The sequence below is a fragment of the Panthera uncia genome, chromosome D1 (assembly GCF_023721935.1).
Source record: "Panthera uncia isolate 11264 chromosome D1, Puncia_PCG_1.0, whole genome shotgun sequence".
In the NCBI taxonomy this organism is placed as follows: Eukaryota; Metazoa; Chordata; class Mammalia; order Carnivora; family Felidae; genus Panthera; species Panthera uncia.
Genome location: NC_064808.1, coordinates 47,187,861 through 47,215,268, shown reverse-complemented (window position 1 = coordinate 47,215,268; position 27,408 = coordinate 47,187,861). Strand labels below are relative to the sequence as shown.

The window sequence follows — 27,408 nt, the reverse complement described above, 5'->3', positions numbered from 1 at the left end:
ATACATAAATACCTTCTGCAATTTGCTTCCCCCCCCACCCACTTACAATATATCTTGGACATATTTCTTATCATTTCATATCCCATTCTTTTTCATGTCTGCATGTTTCATTTGTGAATGTCCTATAGTTTATTTAATTTGTCCTTTGGGTGCACTTTTAGATTGTTGACTAATTTTTGCTATTATAAATAATACTACAATGAACTTTGCACACTTAAGAGAGTGTCTATCTAATAAGTCCCAAGAAGAATTACTTTGTTGAAAATTGCATTTAAAATATTGATAAGTAGGGATGCCTGGCTGGCTCAGTCAGGAGCTCGTGACTTTTGATCTCGAGGTCATGAGTTGAACACCACATTGGGTATAGAGATTACTTAAATAAACTTAAAAAATAAAAAATAAAATATTGGTAAGTGGTACCAAGTTGTTCTAATTATTGTGGTCCCTCCCCTAACATTGTGTTTAATTACCTGTTTTCACTTGTCTCCCACCATGGAATGAGTTTCTTAAAGACAAGAACTTCTTTTTTACTTCTCTGTGTCTCTAAAGGGTTGTGTGCACACACACACGTATACACATATACATGTGCATACACACACACACATGTACATGTATACATATACTACTCAAAATATCAGTCCTGGGTATTTATCCAACAAATGTATATATATTTTTAGTAGTTGATCATGGTAAAGGTAAAGACCTATAGGAGAATAATAGGAGATGAAATTTGAAAAATGGATAGAACCCAGACTGGAGAGTAGCCTGAATGTCAGACTAAGGAACTGGAGTTTAGTTCTATAAGTAGTACAACTATAAAAGATCATGGGGGAGGGGCGCCAGGGTGGTTTAGCCTCCACCTGGTGATTTCACAGTTCATGGGATGGAGCCCCACATCGGGCTCTGTGCTGACAGCATGGAGCCTGCTTGAGATTCTCTCTCTCCCTCTCTGCCCCTACCCCACTTGCACTTGCTCTTTCTCTCAAAATAAGAAATAAACATTAAAAAAAATGTATTTAATTAAAAAAATAAAGTAACCCAAATTGGAATTCATCATGCTAGTGATTTTTGTAAAAAAGTTGATGCTGAATAGAGAAATCCATACACGCAATTTTCAGAGAAAAAGGCCTTGCTTGGCCTTCTATCAAGACTTGGTGAATAAATATATGTTTATATATTTAAAAAGTACATATAAAGCCTTGGGCTTTTCTGAGAGTGTCAAATAATCCAGTAGCTCATGTAAGAGTTGCTGGGCCAAATGGTTAGAAGATTGACTTTGCTACTTATGTTGTGAAGTTAAGGATACTGTTTATTTTTATTTTTTTAAGTTTATTTATTTTTGAGAGAGAGTGAGCAGCGGAGGGGCAGAGAGAGCAGAGGAGAGAAGAGAGAATTGGAGCCGGATGCAGGGCTTGGATTCATGAACTATGAGATCATGACCTGAGCTTTGGCTCAGGGGTCAGATGCTTAACCAACTGAGCCACCCAGGCACCTCTAAGGATACCATTTAACTTTTCTTGAGTTTCATTTTCTTCATCTGCAAAACTGGGATAAAATGGTTCTTTATTCATAGGATTGCTAGAAGAATTAAATGAATTAGTAATGTCTGGCATATAGTAAGTTTTATGGAAGGGTTATTATCTTTATCATTTGATATTTAATATATTAGTATTATTAATACTTATTAATCTATTATTAAATAATATTAGTATCATTAAATACTAGAATTTTCGTCAATATTGGTGGGACATAAGGGTGCCTGGATCCCTCAGTCTGGTTAAGTGGCCAACTTCAGCTCAGATAATGATCTCAAGGTTTGTGGGTTCGAGCCCTGCATTGGGCTCTGTGCTGAAAACTCAGAGCCTGGAGCCTGCTTTGGATTCTGTCTCTCTCTCGTGCTCTGTCTTTCAAAAATAAGTAAACATTAAAAAATTAAAAAAAATATATTGGTGGGATGTAGAATGTGAGGAGGTTATGGCTAGAACAAGACCAGAGGATAGAAAGACCAACTTGTCTTGATTTGCTCAAGACTATTCCAGTTTTAAAACCAAGTCCCCCACTTAAAGCGGAAAGTCCCATATTCGGGGAAACTCCTCAGTCTTGGGCCAGTTGGAATGGCTGTCCAACCTGCTGGAGAAGTTACTAGAGTCTAGATTGTGATGTTTGCACTCTGTGGCAATGGGAGAGTACTAAAGGTTTTGAGACAGAGAACTGCTATGATTGGATTTAAAAGCACTTGGACTGCTATGGAGATTACACTGAAGGAAGGTAGGAGTGGACTTTAGGAGGCTGATGTAATAATCCAAGTGGGTAATGGTAGCCTCAATTAAGACAGCCTAATAGAAGTGAATGAATTTGACAGGTATTTAGGAAACAGAGTGATAGTTCTTAGTGATTGGCTGGAGAATAAGGGAGATTTCAGCTACTGGGTTGGTGACTGCATTTGTTAGAGGTAGAAATGCAACAGGAAAATTTCATGGGAAAACCTGTTGGAATGGAGGTGACTATGGACCACGGAGGTCATTGAGGCCAGTAAGCAATGAGACATATAGATAGATCAACAGCTCTTTAAGAGAAAGGACTAGATAGATTTTAGAGAGCTTGCAAGTTTCAGAGATCTTTGAAGCCATGCGAATGGATGCGATTGTTCAAGAGGAAAAGTGCATAAAATGAAAAAACAAACTAGGACAGAAACTTGAGGATCCTACATATTTAGGACCCCATAGGAGAATCTGGAAAGGGTTAGCTTAGGAAGTTGGAGAAAACCAGAAGCATGTGGATGCCACAGAAGCCAAAGCAAGAGAATGTTCCAAGGAGATAAAGGTCAGTGGTATTGAATCAAGTATGATACAACTGAAAAATAGCCATTACATTTTTTAAATGTTTAACTGTTGTCATATTAGGTCCTTTTTTAAACTTCTTAAAAATCTGAGGTATAATCTTCAGTATGCATTTGATGAGTTTTAGCAGTTGTATTTGCCCAGATGGTCATCACTCAAAAGAAAATCCCCCAATCTTCCAACCACAGTTTGGTTTCTATCACTGTAGATTAATTTTGTCTGTTCTTGGATATTATATTAATAGAATAATACAATATGTATTGTATCTGGCTTTTTTCCCTCAACACAATACTTTTGAGATTTATCACTGTTATTGTATGTATAGTAATTTGTTCCTCTTTATTGCTAAGTAATATTCCACTGTATAAATTTATCACAACTTCTTTATCCATTCTTTAGTTGATGGACACTTAGGTTCTTTTCAGTTTGGAACTGTTATGAATAAAACTGCCACAGACAATTCTTGTACAAGTTTTTCTGCAAGATACACATACATTTTCATTGGGTGAAAGCCTAGGAAATGGCCAGTGAACTTTATGTTAAATTGGAGATTCATGACAGCCAGGGCAATTTCCTTAGAGTTAGGGACAGAAACCAGATAGATGATAATGAGAAATCAGGAGGTATTCTTAGTAACGACTGTTAAGGAAATCTAGCTAAAGTAATCTAGTCTAGATAAAAAGGAAAGAGACTGGTAGCTAAGTCAGATGTGAGATTGTTTATTTGATTTTATTTTTGTGCTTTTTAAGTTCTTGATGGGAAGGAATTAGAAGAGAGAGGGATTGTTTTCAGAAGAGGTCCCTGTGATCCCTAAGGAGGAAAGACAAATGAAATGTAGGTTGGAGGGATTAGTTTTACCTTGTAGGAAGGTAATCTGGCAGGAGAGAAGGAGGAAGCATGTGGAAATGCAGTCAAGTGATAGATTTGTTGGCAAAGAATTCCTCTATGATGATGTCTATATTTTCTGTGAAGTTGGGGACTGATTAATTTGTTGAAAATGAGGTGTCAGGGATAAGGAATGGGGGATAACAGGAAAGGGAGTGAGGGATAGAGAGGTTTGAGGCAAATGGAAAATATTTTAGAGGGACCTGGTTGGCTCAGTCAGTAGAACATGTGACTCTTGATCTCAGGGTTGTGAGTTCGAGCCCCATCTTGAGTATAGAGATGACTTAAAAAATCTTTGGGGCACATGGGTGGCCTAGTCTGCTAAGTATTCGACTTCAGCTCAGGTCATGATCTTGTGGTTTGTGAGTGTGAGCCCCATGTCGGGGATGACAGCTCAGAGCCTGGAGCCTGCTTCGGATTCTGTGTCTCCCTCACTCTCTGCACCTCTGCCCTCCCTCTCTTTCTCTCTCAAAAATATATAAAAACTTAAAACATTTTTTTAAACCTTAAAACGTATTTTAAATAGTTACCATGAAGAAACAAACAGTTTGCTGGACAACTTTGGAAGTTCAGAGAAGGTTGGAAGAGCTCAAGAACTCTTATGGCGCTGAAGGACTGTTTCATTTATTTTTATTTTTATTTTTTTTAAGATTTTATTAATCTCTACACCCAGTGTGGAGCTCAAACCTACAACCCTGAGATCAAGAGTCGTATGCTCCCCCGACTGAACCAGCCAGGCGCCCCAGGACTGTTCCATTTAACTATCAATAAGTTATTAGATCTGAAAAGTGCTTTGTAAATGTGATGCCTACAGAAATAGTTATTTCTAGTTATTTCTGTCTAGAGGTGTGTGTTTAAACTATCCACATTTAGTGTCCTATTCAACGCCTTTTTGGACAGAGGATCTATTTTGTTTAGGAGTTGTGTGTCAGGAATGCCCTTTGTAATTTTCATAATTGTCTAACAGTTATGCTTTGCTTCCCTTACCCATGTAAAAATAGCAATTTGAATAATAAAATATTAACATATACAATGTTTATCTTAGAGAAGTAAAGTGCAATTTAGCATAGTAGTTTTCAAATGACTTTCTTATGCCTTTTTTTAATGGAGCAGTGCCAGAAGTGGCTTCTGAATACGCCAGAATCTTTCTCCTGCTGCTTCTATTCCTCAAACTCCCTAGTCTCAGTAAAAGCAAACCGGGGCATGCTTAGCAACCTGCTGCCTGCAGGTGTGCCCTTACCAACCCATGTTGTTGGTGCTACTCTATTGAGGTTTAAGAGACATATTTTTTAAAGCTCTTTTTTATATCAATGGTTCAGTTAAGATCAAACCATCACCAAAATTGGCATTCCTGATGATTAGACCTAGCTGTTCATTTCTAAATTCTTATCTCTGCTCTCACCTCTTTTTCTCATAAGTATTTTTAGCTTTAGGCCTGGTAGACCTTATCTCAGCTACCTGCCAGTCAGTATCAAACACTCAGTTTCTGAATGGTCCTGGACTTTGGCAAAGCCTTCAAGTTTCAGCATTTCACCCATCCACTAGAATATTCTTCCCAGTTAAAATTGGTAGTATAAGGAGGGAGGGGAGGGTGGGTGATGGGTATTGAGGAGGGCACCTTTTGGGATGAGCATTGGGTGTTGTATGGAAACCAGTTTGACAATAAACTTCATATATTGAAAAAAATTAAAAAAATAAAATTGGTAGTATAAATTCTATCACTATATTTTACCCTCCTATGGAGCCTGTGAAAACTCGACCTCATTTGCCAGCACATTCTAACTGCCCTGTATTTAACTGAATTACATTTCATCAGTGGAACGTACTTAGTCCCTGTGTATATTTAAATAAAACTGAAGAGACTTGAAAGACAGTTTTCTACAAATGCTAACCAAAGCAGTATAACTAATTCTGTAAACATCAAATGTACAGGATAGCCCACTATTTTCATGTTGCTGTATACTAAGGAACTTCCTCATTCCAGGTTAGGAGATGTCCTACAATGTAGCACAAATGACCAGCGTTAAATGAAATAGCACTTCCTTTTTTTAAAGTTTATTTATTTTGAGAGAAAGAGAGATAGTGTGAATAGAGGAGGGACAGAGAGAGAGAGAGAGAGAGAGAGGGAATCCCAAGCAGGCTCCTAGCTGTCAGCTCAGAGCCCCATGAGAGGCTCTGTCCCATGAACCATGAGATCACCATCTGAGGTGAAATTAAGAGTCAGATGTTTAACCAACTGGGCCACCCAAGTGGCCCGCAGAGCACTTTTTATAGTAGGAAATTTTGGAATTGAGAGCAGGTAATAGAAAGACCTAGCTTCTCTGTTATGGTTAGGTGAAATTGACCTGAAGTTAGGGCCTGAGTTTGACAATTTCTGAAGGCCTGGTTTGTGTGGCTCCATGCAAAGAAACATCTAAGATTTGTTAATCTAGATTTCTTTTTGTATCATTTTTTATTGTGATAAGATTACTTTCAGTTAGAGTTCTTGCTTTTATACCTGGACCATTAGATTTATGTCTTCATAATAATTTGTGGTAATAATGGTCTCTAACAAATTAAGCTAACCTTGAAATATATAAGGGCTTCACATTTTATTTTATTTTTTAAGATTTTATTTTATTTTAACTTTATTTTGAGAGAGAGAGAGCAGGGGAGGGGCAGAGAGAGAGAATCCCAAGCAGGTTCTGCGGTGTCAGCACAGAACCTGATGTGGGGCTCAAACCCACGAACCTTGGGATCATGACCTGAGCTGAAGTCAGACCGTTAACTGCTTGAGCCACCCAGCTGCCCCTAAAATTTCTTTATATATTCTGTATATAACATTTGCTACATTTCTATAGTATGTTTGTTTTTCTTAGGCTGACATGCATCATCATCATCTTCCAGAAAGGCAGAAAGTTTATATATTACACACTGTCTTCATGGAGATTCCTGTAGTGCTTCAGGACAGCCTCCTCTGTGTCTGATTTTGGCCCATGATTCATGACTAAAGCACATGAAATTGACTACCTTTCATAAGGTGGCCCTTTCTAAAGGTATCGTGTCTGTCTTACATGTTCATTTCCACACAACCTGAAAATGTCAATGACAGAAATGATCAAGACATGATGATGGATATGTGAGCAACTATGGGGTGTTTGATCTCTGGCTTGTTTACTTCTTTTCTTCACTATCATTTTTCCCCCATGTGATCTTTTTCTAACAAAGGGCTTTGTATCCCAGAGTCTTTCTGAGAACTTTAAAAATAAGAGGGACCTGCCATCACTTATTATCTCTGGTAATTGTAGTGCCATTTGAACTCCCCTGAATGTTTTTTCCCATCACTACTTCATGTATTTGCCAGCAGTTCATGTCCAGGGAATAGTTGTCTATTCATCTTTCTATTAATGTCGTTTTTTTCTTTTTTTTCCATTAGGAATGAAACTGTAGGTGTTGAAATCTTCCTAAAGAAATTTAACAGTTGAGGCGCCTGGGTGGCTCAGTCGGTTAAGCGTCCGACTTCGGCTCCGGTCATGATCTCACAGTTCTTGAGTTCGAGCCCCGCATCGGGCTCTGTGCTGACAGCTCAGAGCCTGGAGCCTGCTTCACATTCTGTGTCTCCCTCTCTCTCTGCCCCTTCCCTGCTCATGCTCTGTCTCTCTCTGTCTCAAAAATAAGTAAACATTAAAAAAAAAAAAGAAATTTAACAGTTGACCAGCTTTCAGACAAGAAATAACTTTTTTTTATTACAGATATTGTCAGTTACCTTTTGATGTTATATATGGTAGTTATTTGGAGATTATATATAATTGAGTGAAAATGACAACTTTAGACATTTCTTAACATCACGACCCAAAGTACCTTGTAATCTGCCCTTTAAAAATTCATTTCCTAGGTGAATACTATAAAAATCACAATGCTTACTACATCTTTATAGGTGTTTTTCTTTCCATTTCCTTATCTAAATTTGTTTCTGTTATATAGTGACAGAAGTTTTTTTAAAAATTTATCTGTCCCAGTCCTATTCTCATCAGGGGTCTTTTTTTTTTTTTTTTTTTAATGTCTATTTATTTTTGAGACAGAAAGCACGCACAAGCAGAGGAGGGGCAGAGAACAAGGGAGAGAAAGAATTCCAAGCAGGCTTCTCGCTGTCAGCACATAACCTGACACGGGGCTCAATCCCACGACCCTGGGGTTGTGACCTGAGCCGAAATCAGGAGTTGGAAGCTTAACCGACTCATCACCCAGGTGCCCCCTCATCAGGGGTCTTAACAGCAGTATACCAACATACACTTTGAGGCTTCTCTGATAGTTCTTAGAGGTAGCAAGGAAGTGTTGAAGTTTCAGCCTGCTCTATGAACAGTTTTAGATAGGACTCTTTCAGGACTCCCTAAAAAGTCAGCCTTTGATTGACTTTCACCATAGCTGTGATGCTTTTCTATGAGCCTAAACCACAGTTCCCGGCTCTAATTCAAAGAAGATACAGTTGGGGCATCTGGGTGGCTCAGTCAGTTTAGCGTCTGACTTTGGCTCAGGTCACAATCTCGTGGTTTGTGAGTTCGAGCTCCATATCAGGCTGTGTGCTGACAACTCAGAGCCTGGAGCCTGCTTCAGATTCTGTGTCTCCCTCTCTCTCTGTCCCTCCCCCACTCATGCTCTGTCTCTCTCTCAAAAATAAATAAACATTAAAAAAAATTATTTTTAATAAAAGGATACAGTTTATAGGGTTTTTTTTTTTGTTTTGGTTTATTTTGAGAGAGAGAGATTTAGAGTGCAAGCTGGGGGAGGGGCAAAGAGAGAAGGAGAGAGAATTTTAAGCAGGTTCTGTACTGTCAGCACAGAGCCAAATGCAGGGCTCAACCTCATGAACTGTGAGATCATGACCTGAGCCAAAAGAATTGGACACTTAACTGACTGAGCCACCCAGCTGCCCCAGTTCATAGTGTTTCTAAAACAAAAATGCTTTAAGTAGTCATAAACATAAATATAATTGCAAATTATTACAATCTGCACATTTTTCTTTTAAATATTGACACTGAAATAAAATCTTTAGACTTGGAAAGTCCTCGAGAGATCCTCTGGTCCAGTTCCTTGGCTCAATGCAGCTAAGTTATCCCAGCTCCTATTTGAGACAACCCAAGGCACACAGAGATGATGGGACCAGGAAGTGAGAGAAGGGAGGAAGGGGGTTGTGGTGGTAATTGGTAAAAGAGCTATCATTCATCCATTTATTCAGCACCAATTGTGTGTCTGCTGTGTGTCAAGTACTTTTTAGACCTGTGAGTCAGCAGTGAGCAAGCAGATAAAAATCCTGGTGTATTGTAGGTGGGTGGGTGGGGTGGGGAGGATAGATAAGAAACAAACAAAATAAGTAAATACATGTAATATGTTATAGTGCTATGCAGAAATATGAAAGAGGGAAGAGGGTTAGGGTGTATCATGGTTTGGAGGTGGGAGGTGCAGTTTGAGATGAGGTGAACAAGGAAGCTCCCATTGGGGTGACTTAAGCAAAGACTTGAAGAAGATCAGGGAATACCAATGAAGATACGGAGAAGTATGTTTCAGGCAGAAGGACCATCAAATGTAAAGGCCCTGAGGCAACACAACACCCACTATGGGGCAAAGCAAGGACACCAATGTGGCTGAAATGCAATGAATGAGGTAGAGAGTAGTAGGAAATGAGGGACAAGATTATTGGCCTCATAGGGCAGCGTAAGGACTTTTGGTTTTACTCTAAGTTACCGGAAGGTTTTGACCAGAAAAGGGCACTCTGACTGTTGTGTTGAGAGGAGACTGGAGAGGTCACAATGGAGGCAGGAAGACCAGTTAGGATGCTGTTGCAGTAACATGGGCAAGAGGCGGTAGTGGCTGGAATCAGGGAAGTAATGGCAAACTGAGAAGTGGCCAGATTCAGGATAGATTTCTGAAGACTGACTCAACAGGACTGTGGGAATAAGTGGGGATCTTCAACTATGTTAAACCCAAAGAACTCTGATTATGGAAACTTTAGATATGTTACAAAACTGATAGGCAAGACTTGTCAGTGTGGTCAGTAGTTTACTGATGAATATGAAAGACGTGCTCTGGACTTTGGGTTAATACTCTTAACCCTGCATATTAAGTGAAATTTCAGCCAATTTTGAATTCTGTTTACTTCTGTAGCAAATTTTTGTGGTTGATAAATATTCTTTGTAGCTTTTATTTCATATGCATTGTTCTTTGTTCTCAAGTGCCTATATTTTTCTTCAAGGTAGAAAATGTTGTTAGCCCAAATAAATCGAGATTCTCAGGGAATGACAGAGTTTCCTGGAGGAGGAATGGAGGCTCAACATGTTACCCTGTGCTTGACAGAGGCAGTAACGGTGGCAGGTGAGCAGTTTTGTGTGAAGGGATCACGTGGGTTTGGAAATATCATTTATCTTAAGGGAGAATGAAAACTCACAACACTGTGTTTACTTCCCTCTTCCTTGTTTAGCAAACGTAAGCCTTTCTTTTCTTGCTGTGGATACTGGGTGCAATAGGGCAGGGAAATCTTTTTTATAAATGCTAGAATAAATCCCATTTGAGTCTTAAGCAATCTGCCTTATGCCTAATTTTCATTAAAAATTTTTTAACTTAAACAGCACATACATGTGATAGTTATCTAAAGAAAATAACTATTTTTTTATAATAGATGGTGACAATTTAGAAAATATGGAAGGTGTAAGCTTGCAAGCAGTAACACTTGCAGATGGTTCTACCGCTTATATACAACACAATTCTAAAGGTATGTGCCTCATATACAGCCCATGGGTTAATACCAGCAATTCATAACCTCAGAGTTCGAACACCTGGCAGCTTACCCCCCTTCCCAGTCCATCCTAAAGATGCCTCGTTGCATATTACCATTGCATATGGTAATTTTTAAATAGTTTCAGGTTAACTTAAATTTGTTTTGATAATTTGGGGACTCCCTTTGAGATTTTTGGAATACACTCTGGGGTGTGAAAATTAAAGGGAGAGTGGGGGAGTGTCCCCAACCTATTTCTAGTAAGACCTTTCTTGCTTTTTTACTTGAGGTTATTATTTATTTAATGTTTTTACAAAACATGCATAGAAGTATAGACGTTTGGTTTTGTTTATTTAACATCAACTGTAAATCAGTGTCTCCTTCGCTCCAAGAAATAGCCCAATTCTCAAACTCCTTGTTTTTATGGACACCTACTGAGCACATGCATACATAGTCAAGGGACTTACAGCACCCAGGAATGAGAATGACAACTGGCCTCACATACACTGACATATCTGCCAGTATTCCCAGGTTCAGCTTCTCTGTAGTCAGGGTCACTGTTCCTAAGTGGCTCCAAAAGGTAAATAGAGATTCAGCTCACGTAGCTTGCTGTGATGAGCCACTCTTCCTCTTGAACTTATTTAACTGAAAGTTGGAGGGGAGGAAGAATGGCTGAGGGAGGATTTTCTGCTTTCTATAGGATCACTGGATGTGTTTTTGAATTGCTTCAGAACATTGAGGGAAGAATCAAGATGAACATGATCTTAAGTAGTGTATGTTTTTATAGTTGATATCATTTTGAAATTGTATAAAGTTTAAAGTTTTTGCTTGTGCTAATTTATTGGCTTAAATCTTTTGTTCCAGATGGAAAACTCATAGATGGCCAGGTCATTCAGTTGGAGGATGGTTCTGCTGCCTATGTTCAACATGTACCCATACCTAAAAGTAGTAAGTATTTGATACTTACTTACCGTCTTGATTCTCATGCTTCACGATTTGTTACCTCTAGCTGCCTCTTACTGCCTAAACTTGGTTCAGGTCTCTAGTCTTCCTTTTGAAAGGGGAGATCCGCATGTGTCAAAGAGAGGATCTAAAGACCATTTTGACTTCATTGAGACATTCTCTCAAAAATGATACGAAAGACTGGGACCCCTGGGTGGCTCAGTCGGTTGAGCGGCCAACTTCAGCTCAGGTCATGATCTCACAGCTTGTGGGTTCAAGCCCCGCGTCGGGCTCTGTGCTGACAGCTCAGAGCCTGGAGCCTGGTTTGGATTCTGTGTCTCCTTCTCTGTCTGCCCCTAACCCACTCATATTCTGTCTCTGTCTCTCTCAGAAATAAATAAACGTTAAAAAAAAAAAAATGATACGAAAGAAGTTACTGGACTACGCTCCAGAGATAAATGGACAACAGTCCTAAGTGAATCTTTCTGTCACTTGAACTAATTCCTACATGTCTCTCATTTTCTTCTTTTTTTCCCTTCTTTCAACTCTCCTAATTCTCTAGTATATTTTCCAAAACAAGTGTTCTAATATCTTTTTACTAAGCACTTACTTAGAGCAGCTTTACTGAAAATACTAAACGTTCAAGGACTCATAAAGCACGTATAGGTCTTTATAATGTGTTTAATGGTTTATTGACTCTTGCTGCTGAGTTATCAGAATGTACTTAGAAGACATGAGATCTAAATGTAAGCATTGTTCTTGAGCAGGGGACAGTTTGCGTTTAGAGGATGGTCAAGCAGTGCAGCTAGAAGATGGAACTACAGCATTTATTCACCACACCTCCAAAGGTAAAATAACTTTGGAAATAGGAGAGAGAAATGGGAGTGTGGGAAAAATAAGACCTGCCTTTACATGCTGAAGTGCTTTCATGTAAAAGAAGATTTGTGTTTGTTCTCCGAAATATGGCAGATTTTGGCACAGTCCAAGGAAAAACTTTCTAGCAATTTGAACTGTCAAGTAACAGGTTGGAATAGAAAACTTTAAATAGAGGCTGCTTTTCGAATATGAAATTAAGCATTTGAAAGTTATTGATTTTTTTCCTCTTAAATGTTTTTTTTTTTTTTTTAAAGCAAAGTCCTTTGCCTGTCGTGTTGGTCTTTAAAACTAAAGAGCACCATTTGTGTGCACCTGGGTGGCTCAGTCGGTTGAGCATTCCAACTCTTGATTTTGGTGCAGGAGGTCATGATCCCAGCGTCATGGGATTGAGCCCTCGTTGGGCTCTGTGCTGAGCATGGAGCCTCCTTAAGGTTCTCTTTCTCCCTCTCTGCCCCTCTCCCATGCTTGCATGCTCTTTCTCTAAAAATAAATAAATAAATAAATAAATAAATAAATAAATAAATAAATAAATCTAAATAAAATCTTAAACTTTATTTGAAGCAAATAGGACAGAAGTGTTCATGCTTTATATTAATTTCGTGTAGGGAGGACCAGGGTTTTGAGGTGGAATGCATAGGAGTAATGAACACCGCTCTGCAACCAGACTATCCGGGTTCAAATCTGGGTCAGCCGTCTTTTAGCTATGTGACCTTGTTCAGATTATTTAACCTCCCTGTGCTTTAATTTCATCATCTGTAGAATGAGTATTATTATAAGTATCCACATCATAGGGTAGTTGTGAGGACAAAATGTGTGCAAGCATTTGTAAAGCACATAGAACAATATTTGTCACATAGTAAATGCTCAATAAATGTTAGCTGTTATTACCTTATAAAATATTTTATAGAATGATATAACATGTTTTAGAAAGACTGTAGTTGTGAAACCAAAGGGAGAAATTTTTTAAAATTTAGGATACTTAAACTTATAAGTAAATTTGTTTAATTAAAGTTGAGAACAAGTAAACCCTGAATTTTTTTCTTTAGCAGTGGGACTTAATCACAGGTTCATTGTAATTGTCTAGATTCATTATTTCACAATACTGTATATATCTTGGTGTGACTATTTAGAAGGAAAAAAAGCTCATGGATCTTGGAGTCATACTGACATGAGTTTAAATCCTGGTTCCTCTACATACTGATTTTGACTGTTAATTGTTAGTTTTTGAAATTTTCTGGTTCCTAAGAAAAGTGGCTTTACTTCCCCAAACCTCCAGTTTCCCTTTTATGGAATGAGAGTGGTGAATATACCCACCTCTCACAGAACTGTTGTGAGGATTAAACAAAGTCACACATGTTAGGCACGTGGACCGGTGCTCATAGAACTACTCAGTGAAAGTTCATTCCCTTCTTCCTTTAAACATATAACTCTGTCAGACTTCCTTTAATTTAATGCCATTCTCTTCCACTCCCCCAGATAGTTATGACCAGAGCGCATTACAGGCAGTTCAGCTGGAAGACGGCACCACAGCATACATCCACCACGCAGTGCAAGTCCCGCAGTCTGATACCATCTTGGCAATTCAGGCTGACGGCACAGTAGCAGGTCTGCACACCGGGGATGCCACCATTGACCCCGACACCATCAGTGCTTTGGAACAGTATGCAGCAAAGGTACAGCATTTTACAATGTCAAGAACATCCCAGATATGGCTTCTTTATTTTTCATTAAAATAAAATTAAAAAGCATACTTGATCAAATAAGAAACTAGCAATTCAAAGTCAAAATCAGATAAGCCTCTAGGAGAAGATCAGCATTTATCTTAAAAGAAGTGAAGTGTAGAAAAAACTATTTGAATAAAGATAAAAGGAATGAAATAAGAATTTCTACAAAAGAAATGGTGAGAGATAACTCACAAAAAGATGTATATTCAAGGATGAGTGCCGCGAAAGAAAAAATAAGGTATAGATGGAACAGCTTATGAATTAAGAAACAGAAATTAGAGATTGGAAAACATGAAGGAAAGTCTCAATTACATTTTACATCAGAAGGGCTGGGTTTTTTTCCCTATATTGAACATATATCTTTCATATGACTAAAAGGGTTTCCCCCCCACTTTTTATAGTAGAAAATTTCAAGCATACACAAAAATAAATGATAATGAATCCCTGTGTACTTGTCACCCAACCTAAAGAAATACCAAAATGTAAAACTTTGTTAAGCTTTATTTTATTCCTACAGGTGTCCATTGATGGAAGTGAAAGTGTAGCAGGTACTGGAATAATTGGAGAGAATGAGCAAGAGAAGAAAATGCAGGTGTGGAAAGCTACTTTTTTATATAAGAATCTCTTTCCCTTAGCATTTCCAGGCCCTTCTGTGGATGAAAGCAATAGCTAAATCATTGCCTCTCTAGGAAAATCTTTCCGGAGAAAGAGTGTATGTATTAGGCAGTAGCTTTCTTGAACTACCCCAGGTTTCAGGATTCATTATGTGTGGTTGCAGAGTGGCACTAAAGCAATAGAAATATCACAGAAATCCAAATGAAGTTTATGCTCTGGAATCCAAGGCAGTTTTGGAGACCAGATGGTCTTCTGACTGCCCCCACCCATGGTTGTTTGTGGATTCTTTTTCTAGGGCTCCACCTTTTTGGGGACTCACTCACCCTCACTACTTTCTTCTTTGTGTCTTTTTGTTTCTTCCACTCCCATCTGATTCCCTGCATACCCTATTTTTCAACTTCTGAAGAGAAGGTCCAGCCTAGCTAGTCATCATTGTTCCTACTGAGTAAAACTGTTTATGGTTTTTGTACCAGACTGCTTCCTGGGCCACGGGTTGGCTGACTTTGCTTTAGATGCTCACCCTGGGTCCAGTCATTGGTCATCTCTTATCCAGACAACAGCCCAGAGCAGCAGTGTCTCTAAAAGTTTTGTGGAAAGCTTTTTGTAGGAAGTGCAAAGCAGTCACAGATGCTTCCTGGGACATCTACAAGTCAAAAATCCAAAACTTAGATTAATTAAAGCTTCTGTTTTGAATTTTGTGTTTGTGGGGGACATGTTTGGGTGGGTGTCTTGGAGCTTGTATATAATTAGTGTAGCACATTCTTGCTTTAATTCTGCTCCTTGAGAAAATATCAGCAGTTATCTCTAATATTTTGCTGATTCCTCCCCTATGGTAGTTGTTTGCATTCTTTGAGAGTTTTATCATACTTAACTCCTATTCTAAAATTATTGCTTCAGGGCCACGATTTTAACTTGAGCATTAGCATCACACTTAATAACATGGAGTGATACTTTTAGGGGTTATCAAGAAGATTTTACATTTATAATAATAATAAATGGTAAAATAACTGAAATCACTGGTAGAAATTTCATGCTTCTAAACATTGCTGAATAGCTAGTATTTCTGTTTATTCTCTGAGATGGTATCATGAAGCGGCAGTAGTATAAATACAGTTTGCAATTCACCAAGCCCATCAGCTTTGCAACTGTGTGATTCTTGGCAAATTTTTCAAGTGTTTGAATTCATAAAATGAGAACTATTTTTTGAACTGCAGGATGTCAAATCCACCTAAGACATACTCTACTAAAATGCAAGCGTAGTGTAAATACATTCAAGAGATGTAGGTCAGTGCCTTAGAGTCTATCTCCTATTAGTGACTAACAATTAAGTTTTTAAATAATGGAACATTTTTTTTTTCAACGTTTTTTATTTATTTTTGGGACAGAGAGAGACAGAGCATGAACGGGGGAGGGGCAGAGAGAGAGGGAGACACAGAATCGGAAACAGGCTCCAGGCTCCGAGCCATCAGCCCAGAGCCTGACGCGGGGCTCGAACTCACGGACCGCGAGATCGTGACCTGGCTGAAGTCGGACACTTAACCGACTGCGCCACCCAGGCGCCCCAAATAATGGAACATTTTTAAGGAGAGACAGAGTTACACTTGTAGTAAACTAATACAGAATGGGTCTTGTAAAAAATGAGTGAATTTACCACTGGGTTGTGTAACATTATAATATACTATTATCATTAAAGTCTATCTGTTGCCAGCAGTAATTAATTTCTGGATCCAAAAACATAACTAGGAATTCAGTATTGCTAAAGCAAAATGTCATAAAAAGCCCTGTTACCGCAGACATATAACCGTTTGGTGTTGGTGGTAATAGACAAAGAAACAGAAGGAAGTTGACTAGGATTTTTTGCAACTGTAGCCTTTTCTCCTTTGCTCTTTGTACCCCTCCTTTACAGACTAGATGTAGGCTGTCCAATATGGTAACCACATGTGGCTGTTGAGCACTTGAAATATGGCCACTCAGAATTAAGATGTGCTGTGAGTGTAAAATACATATACAGCACTTGAAAACTTATTATGAAAAAAAGAATATAAAATATCTCAATAATTTGTCATATTGATTACACGTTGAAATGATAATATTTTAGACATACTGGGTTAAATAAAAGAATTGCTAAAATTAATTTCCCCTGTTTCTTGTTACTTTTTAAAAAATGTTTGTTTATTTATTTTGAGAGAGCAAGAGAGAGTGAGTAAGGGAGGTGCAGAGAGGGAGAGAAAGAAAGTATCCCATGCAGGCTCTGCACTGCCAGCACAGAGCCTGATGCGGGGCTCAAACTCATGTATTGTGAGGTCGTGACCTGAGCCAAAATCAGGGATCAGACACTTAGCCGGCTGAGCCACCCAGGTGCCCCTCTTTTTGTTTTTTAAATGTGGCTGCTAGAAAAAAAAATTAAAAAAAAAAAAGTGTTTAATTTTGAGAAAGAGAGACAGAGCGTAGTGGGGAAGGGGCAGAGAGAGTGGGAGACACAGAATCCAAAGCAGGCTCTAGGTCCCGAGCTGGCAGTACAGAGCCTGACGTGGGGCTTGAACCCACAAACTATGAGATCATGACCCGAGCCAAAGCCAGAAGCTCAACTGGCTGGGCCACCCAGATGCCCCAAGAACATTTTTAATTATATATGTGGTTTGCACTTGTGATTCATAATTTCTTTTCATCATTTTAGTGCTGGACCAGAAATTCACGAATCCTTCATCCTTTATTTTTTTTAACGTTTATTTATTTTTGAGAGAGTGTGCACAAGCAAGAGGAGAGGCAGAGAAAGGGGGGTAGAGGATCTGAAGTGGGCTCCATGCTGACAGCAGTGAGTCCAGTGTGGGGCTTGAACTCATGAACCTTGAGATCATGACTTGAGCTGAAGTCAGACACTCAACGGACTGAGCCACCCAAGTGCCCCAAACCTCCCTCCTTTGATATAGTTTAGTATCATATTTGAGGTTGAGAGCCCAGTACATAGTATTAAAGGGTCAAAATATCCCAAAAGAACCCCTGCAAATAAACAGCACCTGTAACTTCTTGGCTTATCTCTTGGTACTCCTACTTGTGCTAGAATGCTTAAGAACTGTAACTCTGTGCCTGGCTGAACTTTAAAATAAATAATGAACAATAAAAAGTCTGTAGCTAAAGCAGATTTTTTGTAAATAGTCTTGTTTCAAAGCTCTAGACTTTTTTCATTTTGATGCTTATAGTTGAGAACTTTTTCTTCCATCTGTAATATAAACATACTAGTTGTGCTGCTGAGCTGATCTCTTACATGAAACCAAATTTCTTGTCATAAGACAAGAAAGACCTAGAGTTTGAGGTGCTGGGTGGCTCAGTCAGTTATACTTCTGACTCTTGATTTCAGCTCAGGTCATGATCTCATGGTTCACGGGATTGAGCCCCAGGTTGGGGCTGTCAGCAGAGAGCTCACTCGAGATTCTCTGTCTCTGCCCCTTTCCTGATCAGGCTCTCTCTCTCAACATAAATAAACTTTAAAAAAAAAAAAAAAAAAAAAGACCTAGAGTATGTAAAGCAGCTGTGCTCATATGGAGGTAGTTTTGCCGCCCCCACCAGGAGACATTTGGCAATGTCTGGAGACAATTTGGGTTGTCACAATTGGGGGAGTATTTTTTTTTTTTTTTTTTTAACGTTTATTTATTTTTGAGACAGAGAGAGACAGAGCATGAACAGGGGAGGAGCAGAGAGAGAGGGAGACACAGAATCTGAAACAGGCTCCAGGCTCTGAGCTGTCAGCACAGAGCCCGATGCGGGGCTCGAACTCATGGACCATGAGATCATGACCTGAGCCGAAGTTGGACGCTTAACCAACCAAGCCACCCAGGCGCCCCCACAATTGGGGGAGTATTACTGGCATCTAGTGGGTATATGTCCTGCAAGACATAAAGACAGCCCCCCCAGAAAGAATTACCCTGTTCAAAATATCAGTGGTGCCCAATTTGAAAACGTTGATCCAAAGTACTCTACTTAAGAATGCCAATGTGTTCATTTGTGAGAACTGTAAGGCTGATGGGGTTCAAGTAGCACACATGTATAATAAAAAATCCAAGTAGAGTTTCTATTTTGCCATGTAGTAGGTGTGTGACTGAGCAAATTACATGACTTCTCTAGATCTGAGGTTTTTGGGGTTTTTTTGGATCTGAGATTTCTTATCCACTAAATGAAAATAACAATAATCTTGCCTTACCCATCTTATGAGATTATGAAAACCAAATAAGATTTTCATTTGATTAAGATTCTAGCTAATATATGAGAACATAATTTGTCAGCGTTATATAGCATTGTTGATGCTTTATGTATTAGAATACTAAGACTTTTTTCATGAGTGCCATTAGTTTTGACTTCATTTGAAACTAATTTTATTTATATTGGAGATCAAAGTTCTTTGGCTTGGTACTTTTAATCAGAGCTCTAATAGTTGGAAAACACAGAAAGCCAGTCAAGCCAGTTTAGGAAAAAAGAGATATATTATGAGGATACAGCAGAGCTTGTAAGAAGCAGAGAACAGGAACTGCTGAACAACTGTGGGGCTTCACAGGAACCAGAATTGCAAAGAAGTCAGGACCGGAGGTTAATCCCACTCCTTTCTCTTCCTCCTTGCCTCCTCCGTGGTATCTCTGCTCCCTTCTTTTCTCTGCAGACAGGCTTCCTTTTTGTGTCATTGAGTTTACATGTAGCTCATCACAGCCTTGTTGTCTCAGGCTTCCCACCCAAAGCCAACTCAAGATTTTCCTTTATTTCCTAGGTCATGTTCCAGGGAGGGAAAATTTGTGGGTTTGACTTATCAAAATTAGCTTGACTTTATAAGCTAGGCCACATAGGGCATAGACCACTGGCCAGCCTTACATACACCATCTTTTCTGGTTATCAGGGTCTATGGGTGGGGTGGCAGATTCTCCCAGAAAGTAGGCTGGAGAATTACCCCCAAACCTGCCTGTGGATATAGGCAGTTTGAATGTGGATCATATTTCATATGTATTTTCTATGCTTTTATCTAACTATGTGATCTTGAGGAAATGAACCTTGCTTTTCTGAGCCTCTTCATCTCTAAAAGAAAGGTATTTAATCAGTAGTTATTAATCAGGGACAAAAATGAGATTGAGCTACAGAACTTTTAAAAAATAACTCATTACTGGGGCGCCTGGGTGGCTCAGTCCGTTGAGCATCCAGCTTCAGCTCAGGTCATGGTCTCGTGGTCCGTGGGTTCAAGCCCCACATTAGGCTCTGTGCTAATGGCTCAGAGCCTGGAGCCTGCTTCGGATTCTGTGTCTCCCTCTCTCTCTGCCCCTCCTGAACTCACGCTCTGTCTCTGTCTCTCTCTCAAAAATAAATAAACATTAAAAAAAAATTTTTTTTCTTAATTTTTTTTTACGTTTATTTATTTTTGAGACAGAGAGAGACAGAGCATGAATGGGGGTAGGATCAGAGAGAGGGAGACACAGAATCTGACACAGGCTCCAGGCTCTGAGCTGTCAGCACAGAGCCCGACGTGGGGCTCGAACTCACAGACCGCGAGATCATGACCTGAGCCGAAGTCGGCCGCTTAACCGACTGAGCCACCCAGGTGCCCCCCAAAAAATTTTTTTAATAATAAAATAATAACTCATGGCTGAGATCAGTTTCCAGAGATTTGATCAGTAGGTCTGAGATAGAACCTAGGAATTTTTTTTTTTAATAATATTTTTAGAGGTTGTTTTTTTTTTTTTTAATTCAGAAAAATACAAAGAAAAACCCCAAAATGACCAATGAACTTACTATATAGATAGCTGCTGTATACTTGGTTTTTTAAAAAAAGGTAATCATGTTTGCTTTTAGAAAATCCATTTGTGTATTGTCTTCAGTTTATTTCATCAGCGTTCTATAGTTTTCAGAGTATCGGTCTTTTACCTCCTTGGTTAGGTTTATTCCAGTATTTTATTCTTTTTGGTGCAATTCTAAATGTACCTGTTTTCTTAATTTCTCTTTGTGCTTCTTTGTTATTAATGTATATAGAAACACAACCAATCTGCATATTCATTTTGTATCCTGCTACTTTACTGAATTCACTTATTCTAATAGTTTATTGTGGAATCTTTAGGGTTTTCTGTGTATGGTATCATGTCATCTGCAAAAAGTGAAAGTTTAACTTCTTTCTAATATGGATGCCTTTTATTTCTTTGCTTGTCTGTTACCATACACAAAAGTAAACTCAAAGTGGATTAAAGACTTAAATGTGAGGCCTAAAACCATAAAATTCCTAGAAGAGAACATAGGCAGTGATTTCCTTGACTTTGGCCACAGCAACATTTTTTGTAGACGTGTCTCCTAAGGCCAGGGAAACAAAATAAAAAATAAACTGTTGGGACTACATTAAAATGAAAAGCTTGTGCACAGCAAAGGAAGCCATCAATAAAACAAAAAAGCAACTTACTGAATGGGAGAAGAATATGCAAATGATATATCCAATCAAGGGTTAATATCCAAAATATATAAAAAACTTACACAACTCAACACCAGAAAAACAAATAATCTGATTAAAAATGGTCAGAGGGAGGCGCCTGGGTGGCTCAGTCGGTTAAGCGTCCGGCTTCGGCTCAGGTCATGATCTCGCGGTCTGTGGGTTCGAGCCCCGCGTCAGGCTCTGTGCTGACAGCTCAGAGCCTGGAGCCTGTTTCAGATTCTATGTGTCCCTCTTCCTCTGACCCTCCCCTGTTCATGCTCTCTCTCTCTCTTCTCAAAAATAAATAAATGTTAAAAAAAAAATTAAAAAAAAAATGGTCAGAGGACTTGAAAACACTAATTTGAAAACATATATGCACCCCTGCATTTATTACAGCATTATTTACAGTAGCCAAGATATGGAAGCAGCCCAAGTGTCCATTGATAGATGAATAAGGAAATTGTGAGATACATAAAATGGAATATTTTGCAGCCATAAAATAATGATTTCTTGCCACTTGTGACCACATGGATGGACCTAGAGGGGATTATGCCAAGTGGAATAAGTCAGAGAAAGACAAATACCATATGGTTTCACTTATATGTGGAATCTAAAAAACAAAACAAATAAATTAACAAACCAAAAGGAGAATCAGACTTATAAATGCAGAGAACAAACAGATGGTTGCCAGAGGAGAAAGGTGTGTGGAGGGATGGGCAAAATGGGTGGAAGAGAGGGGAGATACAGGCTTCTAGTTATGGAAATGAATACATTGAGGGAATAAAAGGCATAGCACGGGGAATATAGTCAGTGGTATTATCATAGTGTTACATGGTGACAGATGGTAGCTACGCTGTGGTAAGCATGGCATAACATATAGAGATGTTCAGTCACTGTGATGTACACCTAAAACTAATGTAACATTGTGTGTCAACTATACTCAAGTAAAAAAAATATTACATTAAAAAAACGAGTCAAATTGTATGTATACTTGAAAAAGAAATCCAAATGGTGTAGAGGTAAAAATAAAAAGTGAAGGGACCACTACCCAATAGTAATCATTGGTAGAAATCTCTGGAGGTTTTTTGTTTGTGTTTTAAATCTTCCTGGCAATTCTGAGGTGTCTCATGGTTCCCTAAAGATCCCTCTGTTGCCATACTTTTTTGATTAATTCCTTTCTTGAAAGAGAACATACTTTAAAAAATTCTTCAAGTTGCTTTCATTTTATCCTTCCTCAAGAGTATAAATTATTTACATCCTAAGAGAGAAATTTACCCACATCAAATAACAAAAGTTCTGTCTGCTGTGTGCATCAGGACTTTATAATAAATGGAATTTTAAGTCCTGAACTAGGCAGTAAAATGACCAGTTATTCTCAAACCTGCCAGGTCTCTCCCTCTCTGACTACAGAGCTCTGCCAGTTCGTTACTGCTGGGTTACTGCATCCTGAACACTGGGGGATTAGTAGAGTGAACTCTAGAGCTAATCTGCTTCAAGTCCTATTTCCCAGCCTTGGACCTTGGGCAAGTTACATTACTTAACTACCCTGAGCCTCATTTTTCTTATTTGTAAATCACAGGAAATATTTAATTCATTGGATAGTCTTGGAGGACCAGTAAGACAGCTCATGCAAAACACCCACCACAGCGCATCACATAAAGCACCTCCTCAATAAATGGTAGTTAACCTCTTGTATTATCGAAGTCACTTTGGAATTCAGTCTCAGATCCAGCCCTTTATTTACCAGTGGGATTTGCACCTTCTCAGAACTCTAAGATGCTAAAGCTAGAAGGGACTTAGCACTTTCTTCTTGTACAGCAGTTTTCAAGCTCTGATTTTTGCGGGGGTGGGATCCTAGGGTTTCTTTGAGGTCCCTCAGGGACTAGCAGAGCTACCCATGCCTGCCTGGGCCAGCAGAAGCAGGAATGTCTTTATCTTTTTGCACAGTAGACTGCTGTGTAAGATTTCATCTGGTAAAGGAATTTTTAAAATGTTTAAAAAAAAAAAAATCACTGATTTAGTACAATGTGTTCTCTATACAGACAGGCAAACAAGCCATACATGACTTGCTCCAGGTCACGCAGTGAATTTATGGCAGAGCTAAGGTTATCTCTTAATTCTCAGAACGTACATTAAGCAAGATAGTAATAAAGTCATTTTCTGTAGATGGTTTTAGAAGATGGTTAGTATTTCACTGGTGTTAGCTTCTCTGTTGCCTTTGAGACATTTCCCTCATGGTAATATATCAGGTTTTTTTTTTTTTCACAAAGACTATATACATCCTTTACTGAAATAACCAATAGAGCCCTGAAATACCTGTTATAGCATTAGCCTATTAATTTAGCTTTTGAAATTTGGATTCTGTCCATCTTCACCGTTAAAATAGCTGCAGAATCATCTATTGCTTTGAATTCCATGGTCATTGTCCTAGGCTGGTTTTCATCACTTTTTCCTTCCATATTCATGATCATACAAGCTTCTTTTACTCTCCTTGCCTCTTTTGTCTTTCACTGTTTCACACCATTACCAGAGTTCTCTTTCTAAAACACAGAGCTGATCTTGGTCAATCCTTTACTTTAAAAATGTTAATGCCTGGGGCAACTGGCTGGCTCAGTCAGAGAAATGCGTTGCTCCTGATCTCTGGGTCATGGGTTTTGGGTTCAGGCCCTGCACTGGGTGTGAGAGTACTTAAATAAGTAAACTTAAAGAAAACTTTTTGTTTTTCTTTTTTTTTTAACTTGTTTTATTTTTTATTTTTTTAAATTTATATCCAAATTAGTTAGCATATAGTGCAACAATGATTTCAGGAGTAGATTCCTTAATGCTCCTTACCCATTTAACCCATCCCCCCTCCCACAACCCCTCCTGTAACCCTCAGTTTGTTCTCCATATTTATGAGTCTCTTCTGTTTTTCCCCTCCCTGTTTTTATATTATTTTTGTTTCCCTTCCCTTATGTTCATCTGTTTTGTCTCTTAAAGTCCTCATATGAGTGAAGTCATATGATTTTGTCTTTCTCTGACTGCCTAATTTCACTTAGCATAATACCCTCCAGTTCCATGCACGTAGTTGCAAATGGCAAGGTTTCATTCTTTTTGATTGCCAAGGAGTACTCCATTGTATATATATACCACATCTTCTTTATCCATTCATCCATCGATGGACATTTGGGCTCTTTCCATACTTTGGCTATTGTTGATAGTTCTGCTATAAACATGGGGGTGCATGTGTCCCTTCGAAACAGCACACCTGTATCCCTTGGATAAATGCCTAGTAGTGCAATTGCTGGGTTGTATGGTAGTTCTATTTTTAGTTTTTTGAGGAACCTCCATACTGTTTTCCAGAATGGCTGCACCAGCTTGCATTCCCATTAAAGAAAACTCTTAATGCCTGCCTTTGCTTTCATTATCGAGGTTTACTCTTCAGAATGGCATCTAAAGCTCTTCCCAAATGTGGTCCTAATCTTCCCTTTTTCCTGTTATTCATTCTGTCATATAGACATGACAGTCTCATAGTAAGTTTCCGCTTCCTCCAGGCACCCTTCCATACTTTTGGTCATACTCTCCCTTCTGTCTGGACTGCTCACCTCCACCCCTTGTTTTCACTTCGAGACAGCTCGCCCTAACCTACAGCTCTGTCACCCCAGGGCCTGCAGAGTAGAAAGTCAGTCTTCCATTTTTATGGTATCTTAATTTCTAAAATAGGTGGCTGTCTTTAAAAAGCTTCTAAAATCAGTACAATTGTTTGAAGTCTCGTGGTGTTGAGTCCCAGAAAAATGATCTTCTACTGAATAAAGGTTATGGAGTAGGATCATATGGATTGTAATGTCTCCCGCAGGGGACCCCAATGTCATAAGCCTCTCTTTTCCATTGCTTTGAAATGCTTTTGAAATTGAAAGTGCTCTTTACATTGTTTTTAGGGCACATGTCCTAAATAATATATAATATATCTATCTAGATAGATAGATAGATCCCTTGAGCACATCATGGAATACCTGCATACAATGGAGATGCTACTTGGGTTGATTTTTCTAGAATGGGAATAGATCTGTGAGCTCTAGCTATGCCCCCTTGTGGATCTCCTTTTGATTTCTTCCACAGCCGCTGACTTCAGTCACAGAACAGAATTAACCTAGCTGGCTCAACATGATAGAATCTTTGTAAAATGATGATCTGAATCTGGAAACGCACATTGCAGTTTTATCTTTTTTATTCTGAAAATAATAATTTCATCTATTTTATTTCCGTGTAAATAATTTCAGTCGTACTTTTTGTTTCATCTAGATTGTCTTACAAGGACATGCAACAAGAGTAACTGCTAAGTCTCAGCAGAGTGGAGAGAAGGCATTTCGATGTGAATATGATGGATGTGGGAAATTGTATACAACGGCTCATCATCTTAAGGTATATATAAAGGAAATGCTGTATTTAGTTATGACAGTACCTAGGACATTAAATGCCAACATGATATAGTTGTAGTATTCAAATGCCATTGTTTTCCCTCACTTACCAAGATATAGACACACGCTCATGCTCTTACACAGATCACGTGAAGCCATACGCAGATTTCAGAAACTCTCAACTCTGAGCGCTTGGATTATGTGTTCTTCATCTCTGTCTCCCTAATGTCCAAAATACCACCAGGCACATGGTAGATACTCTATATATTTGAATATATTTTTGTCAAATGGGAAATTTATATAATTTTATGAGAGATGTATGTGTAATCATTCTGTTAACAGTGATTTGCTGAAATCTAGCAGAAGTTGGTGTTAATGTGTTTCATGTTTCAAATATATAGGCCAGGTATTTTGCTTGCAGCTAAACACAACATACCACAACTCCATAGCTAACATTTATTGAATAACTTAGTGTGTCAGGAAGCAGAAGTCTTGCTTTTAGCAAGGCTAAAAACATTTAGCATATTTGGAGTCGCAGCCCTAGAGCCCATCTCCATTACTTATTGCTGTGTCACCATGACATGTTACTTAGCATCTGAGTACCTTTTTCCTTATGGTAAAAGTACCTTCCTCACACAGTGCTTGTGAGAAATAAATAAGTAGATACTGTATACGTACCAGTACTGAAAAGAATGACCTGGTGCATGGTAAAGATTCAGTAGATGTTGGCCATTGTCATGATCATTCGTCACAGCAGCCCTCTACACTAGATATAGTTATGTCTTGGCTTTACAGAAAGGACTTTGAGGCTTAGAGAAGGCAAACACCTCATGGTGAAGCCTTGCCTCCTGGCAAGGCCCCTGTAGCAGCAGCCGCCACACTCTTAACCTTACATTGCGTGGCCTCTGTCTATGCTCTGATCCTAGCTCTCGCTATGTATATGTTCCATACAGACACCTTTGACCACTGTAGGAAAACTCAGACCTCTAATGCTCCTGTTCCTTATTTAAAATGAGTACTTCTTGGGGTGCCTGAGTGGCTCAGTCGGTTACGTGTCCGACTTCAGCTCAGGTCATGATCTCATGGTTCGTGGGTTCGGGTCCCACGTTGGACTTTGTGCTGACAGCTCAGAGCCTGGAGCCTGCTTTGGATTCTGTGTCTCCCTCTGTCTCTGCTCCTCCCCGGCTCATGCTCGCTTGCTCGCTCTCTCTCTCTCTCTCTCTCTCTCAAAAATAAACATTAAAAAAAAATTACAATGCATCCTTCATAACATATAGCATTTAGCATATTGAGAACTGTTGGGCTACAGTTTTTGAGAAAGGTTGTCTTTTGTTTTTCCAAAAAAACCCATACAAACAACAAAATACAGTTCACCCTTGAACAACACAGTTTTGAACTGTGCATATCCACTTATATGTGAATTTTTTTAATAAATACAGTACAGCACTGTAAATGTATTTTCTTTTATTATCTTAACGTTTTCTGTAGTTTACTATATTGTAAGAATATAACATACGAAATAATGTGTTAATCGACTTTCTGTTATCAGCTTCTGCTCAGTAGTAGGCTGTTGGTAGTTAAGTTTTTTTGGGGGGGGTCAGGAGTTCTATGCTGGTTTTTCACTGCACAGGAGGTCAGCGGTGGGGGGTGGTCAGCATCCCTAACCCCTGCATGTTCAAAGGTCAGCTGTAATTCAACAGAGGGAAAAAAAAACCAGGTCTATGTTGAGACCATCTACCTGAGGAATTGCCTAAAGGAAGTAGAATCATGCCTGTATTTTCATGACAGGTCCATGAGAGGTCACACACAGGAGACCGGCCTTATCAGTGTGAGCACCTAGGCTGTGGGAAAGCATTTGCAACAGGTAAAAACATGAATTTTCTTTGTTTCCTGGTCTTTCTTAGGGGGCAAACAGAGACAGGCCAGCTGTAGGAACTGATCCCTTGCCTTT

At 38.9% G+C, this 27,408-nt stretch overlaps 1 protein-coding gene across 3 annotated transcripts in view; it reads left to right on the top strand.

Annotated features, from left to right (window-relative positions):
* The window catches only part of ZNF143 (zinc finger protein 143), a 55,148-nt gene that overhangs the window by 6,481 nt on the left and 21,259 nt on the right, over positions 1 to 27,408 (top strand). Inside the window, exons 2-10 of one of the 3 annotated variants that reach the window (XM_049650334.1) lie at positions 6,584 to 6,760; positions 9,955 to 10,073; positions 10,378 to 10,470; positions 11,338 to 11,421; positions 12,180 to 12,263; positions 13,768 to 13,964; positions 14,533 to 14,607; positions 25,342 to 25,461; positions 27,246 to 27,321. In XM_049650334.1, coding sequence (XP_049506291.1) covers positions 9,962 to 10,073; positions 10,378 to 10,470; positions 11,338 to 11,421; positions 12,180 to 12,263; positions 13,768 to 13,964; positions 14,533 to 14,607; positions 25,342 to 25,461; positions 27,246 to 27,321 — 841 coding nt within the window. In that variant the 5' untranslated portion in view covers positions 6,584 to 6,760; positions 9,955 to 9,961. Of the gene's footprint in view, positions 1 to 4,780; positions 6,761 to 9,954; positions 10,074 to 10,377; positions 10,471 to 11,337; positions 11,422 to 12,179; positions 12,264 to 13,767; positions 13,965 to 14,532; positions 14,608 to 25,341; positions 25,462 to 27,245; positions 27,322 to 27,408 lie in introns of those variants that run through there. The other 2 variants (XM_049650343.1, XM_049650331.1) reach the window with 2 other exon arrangements.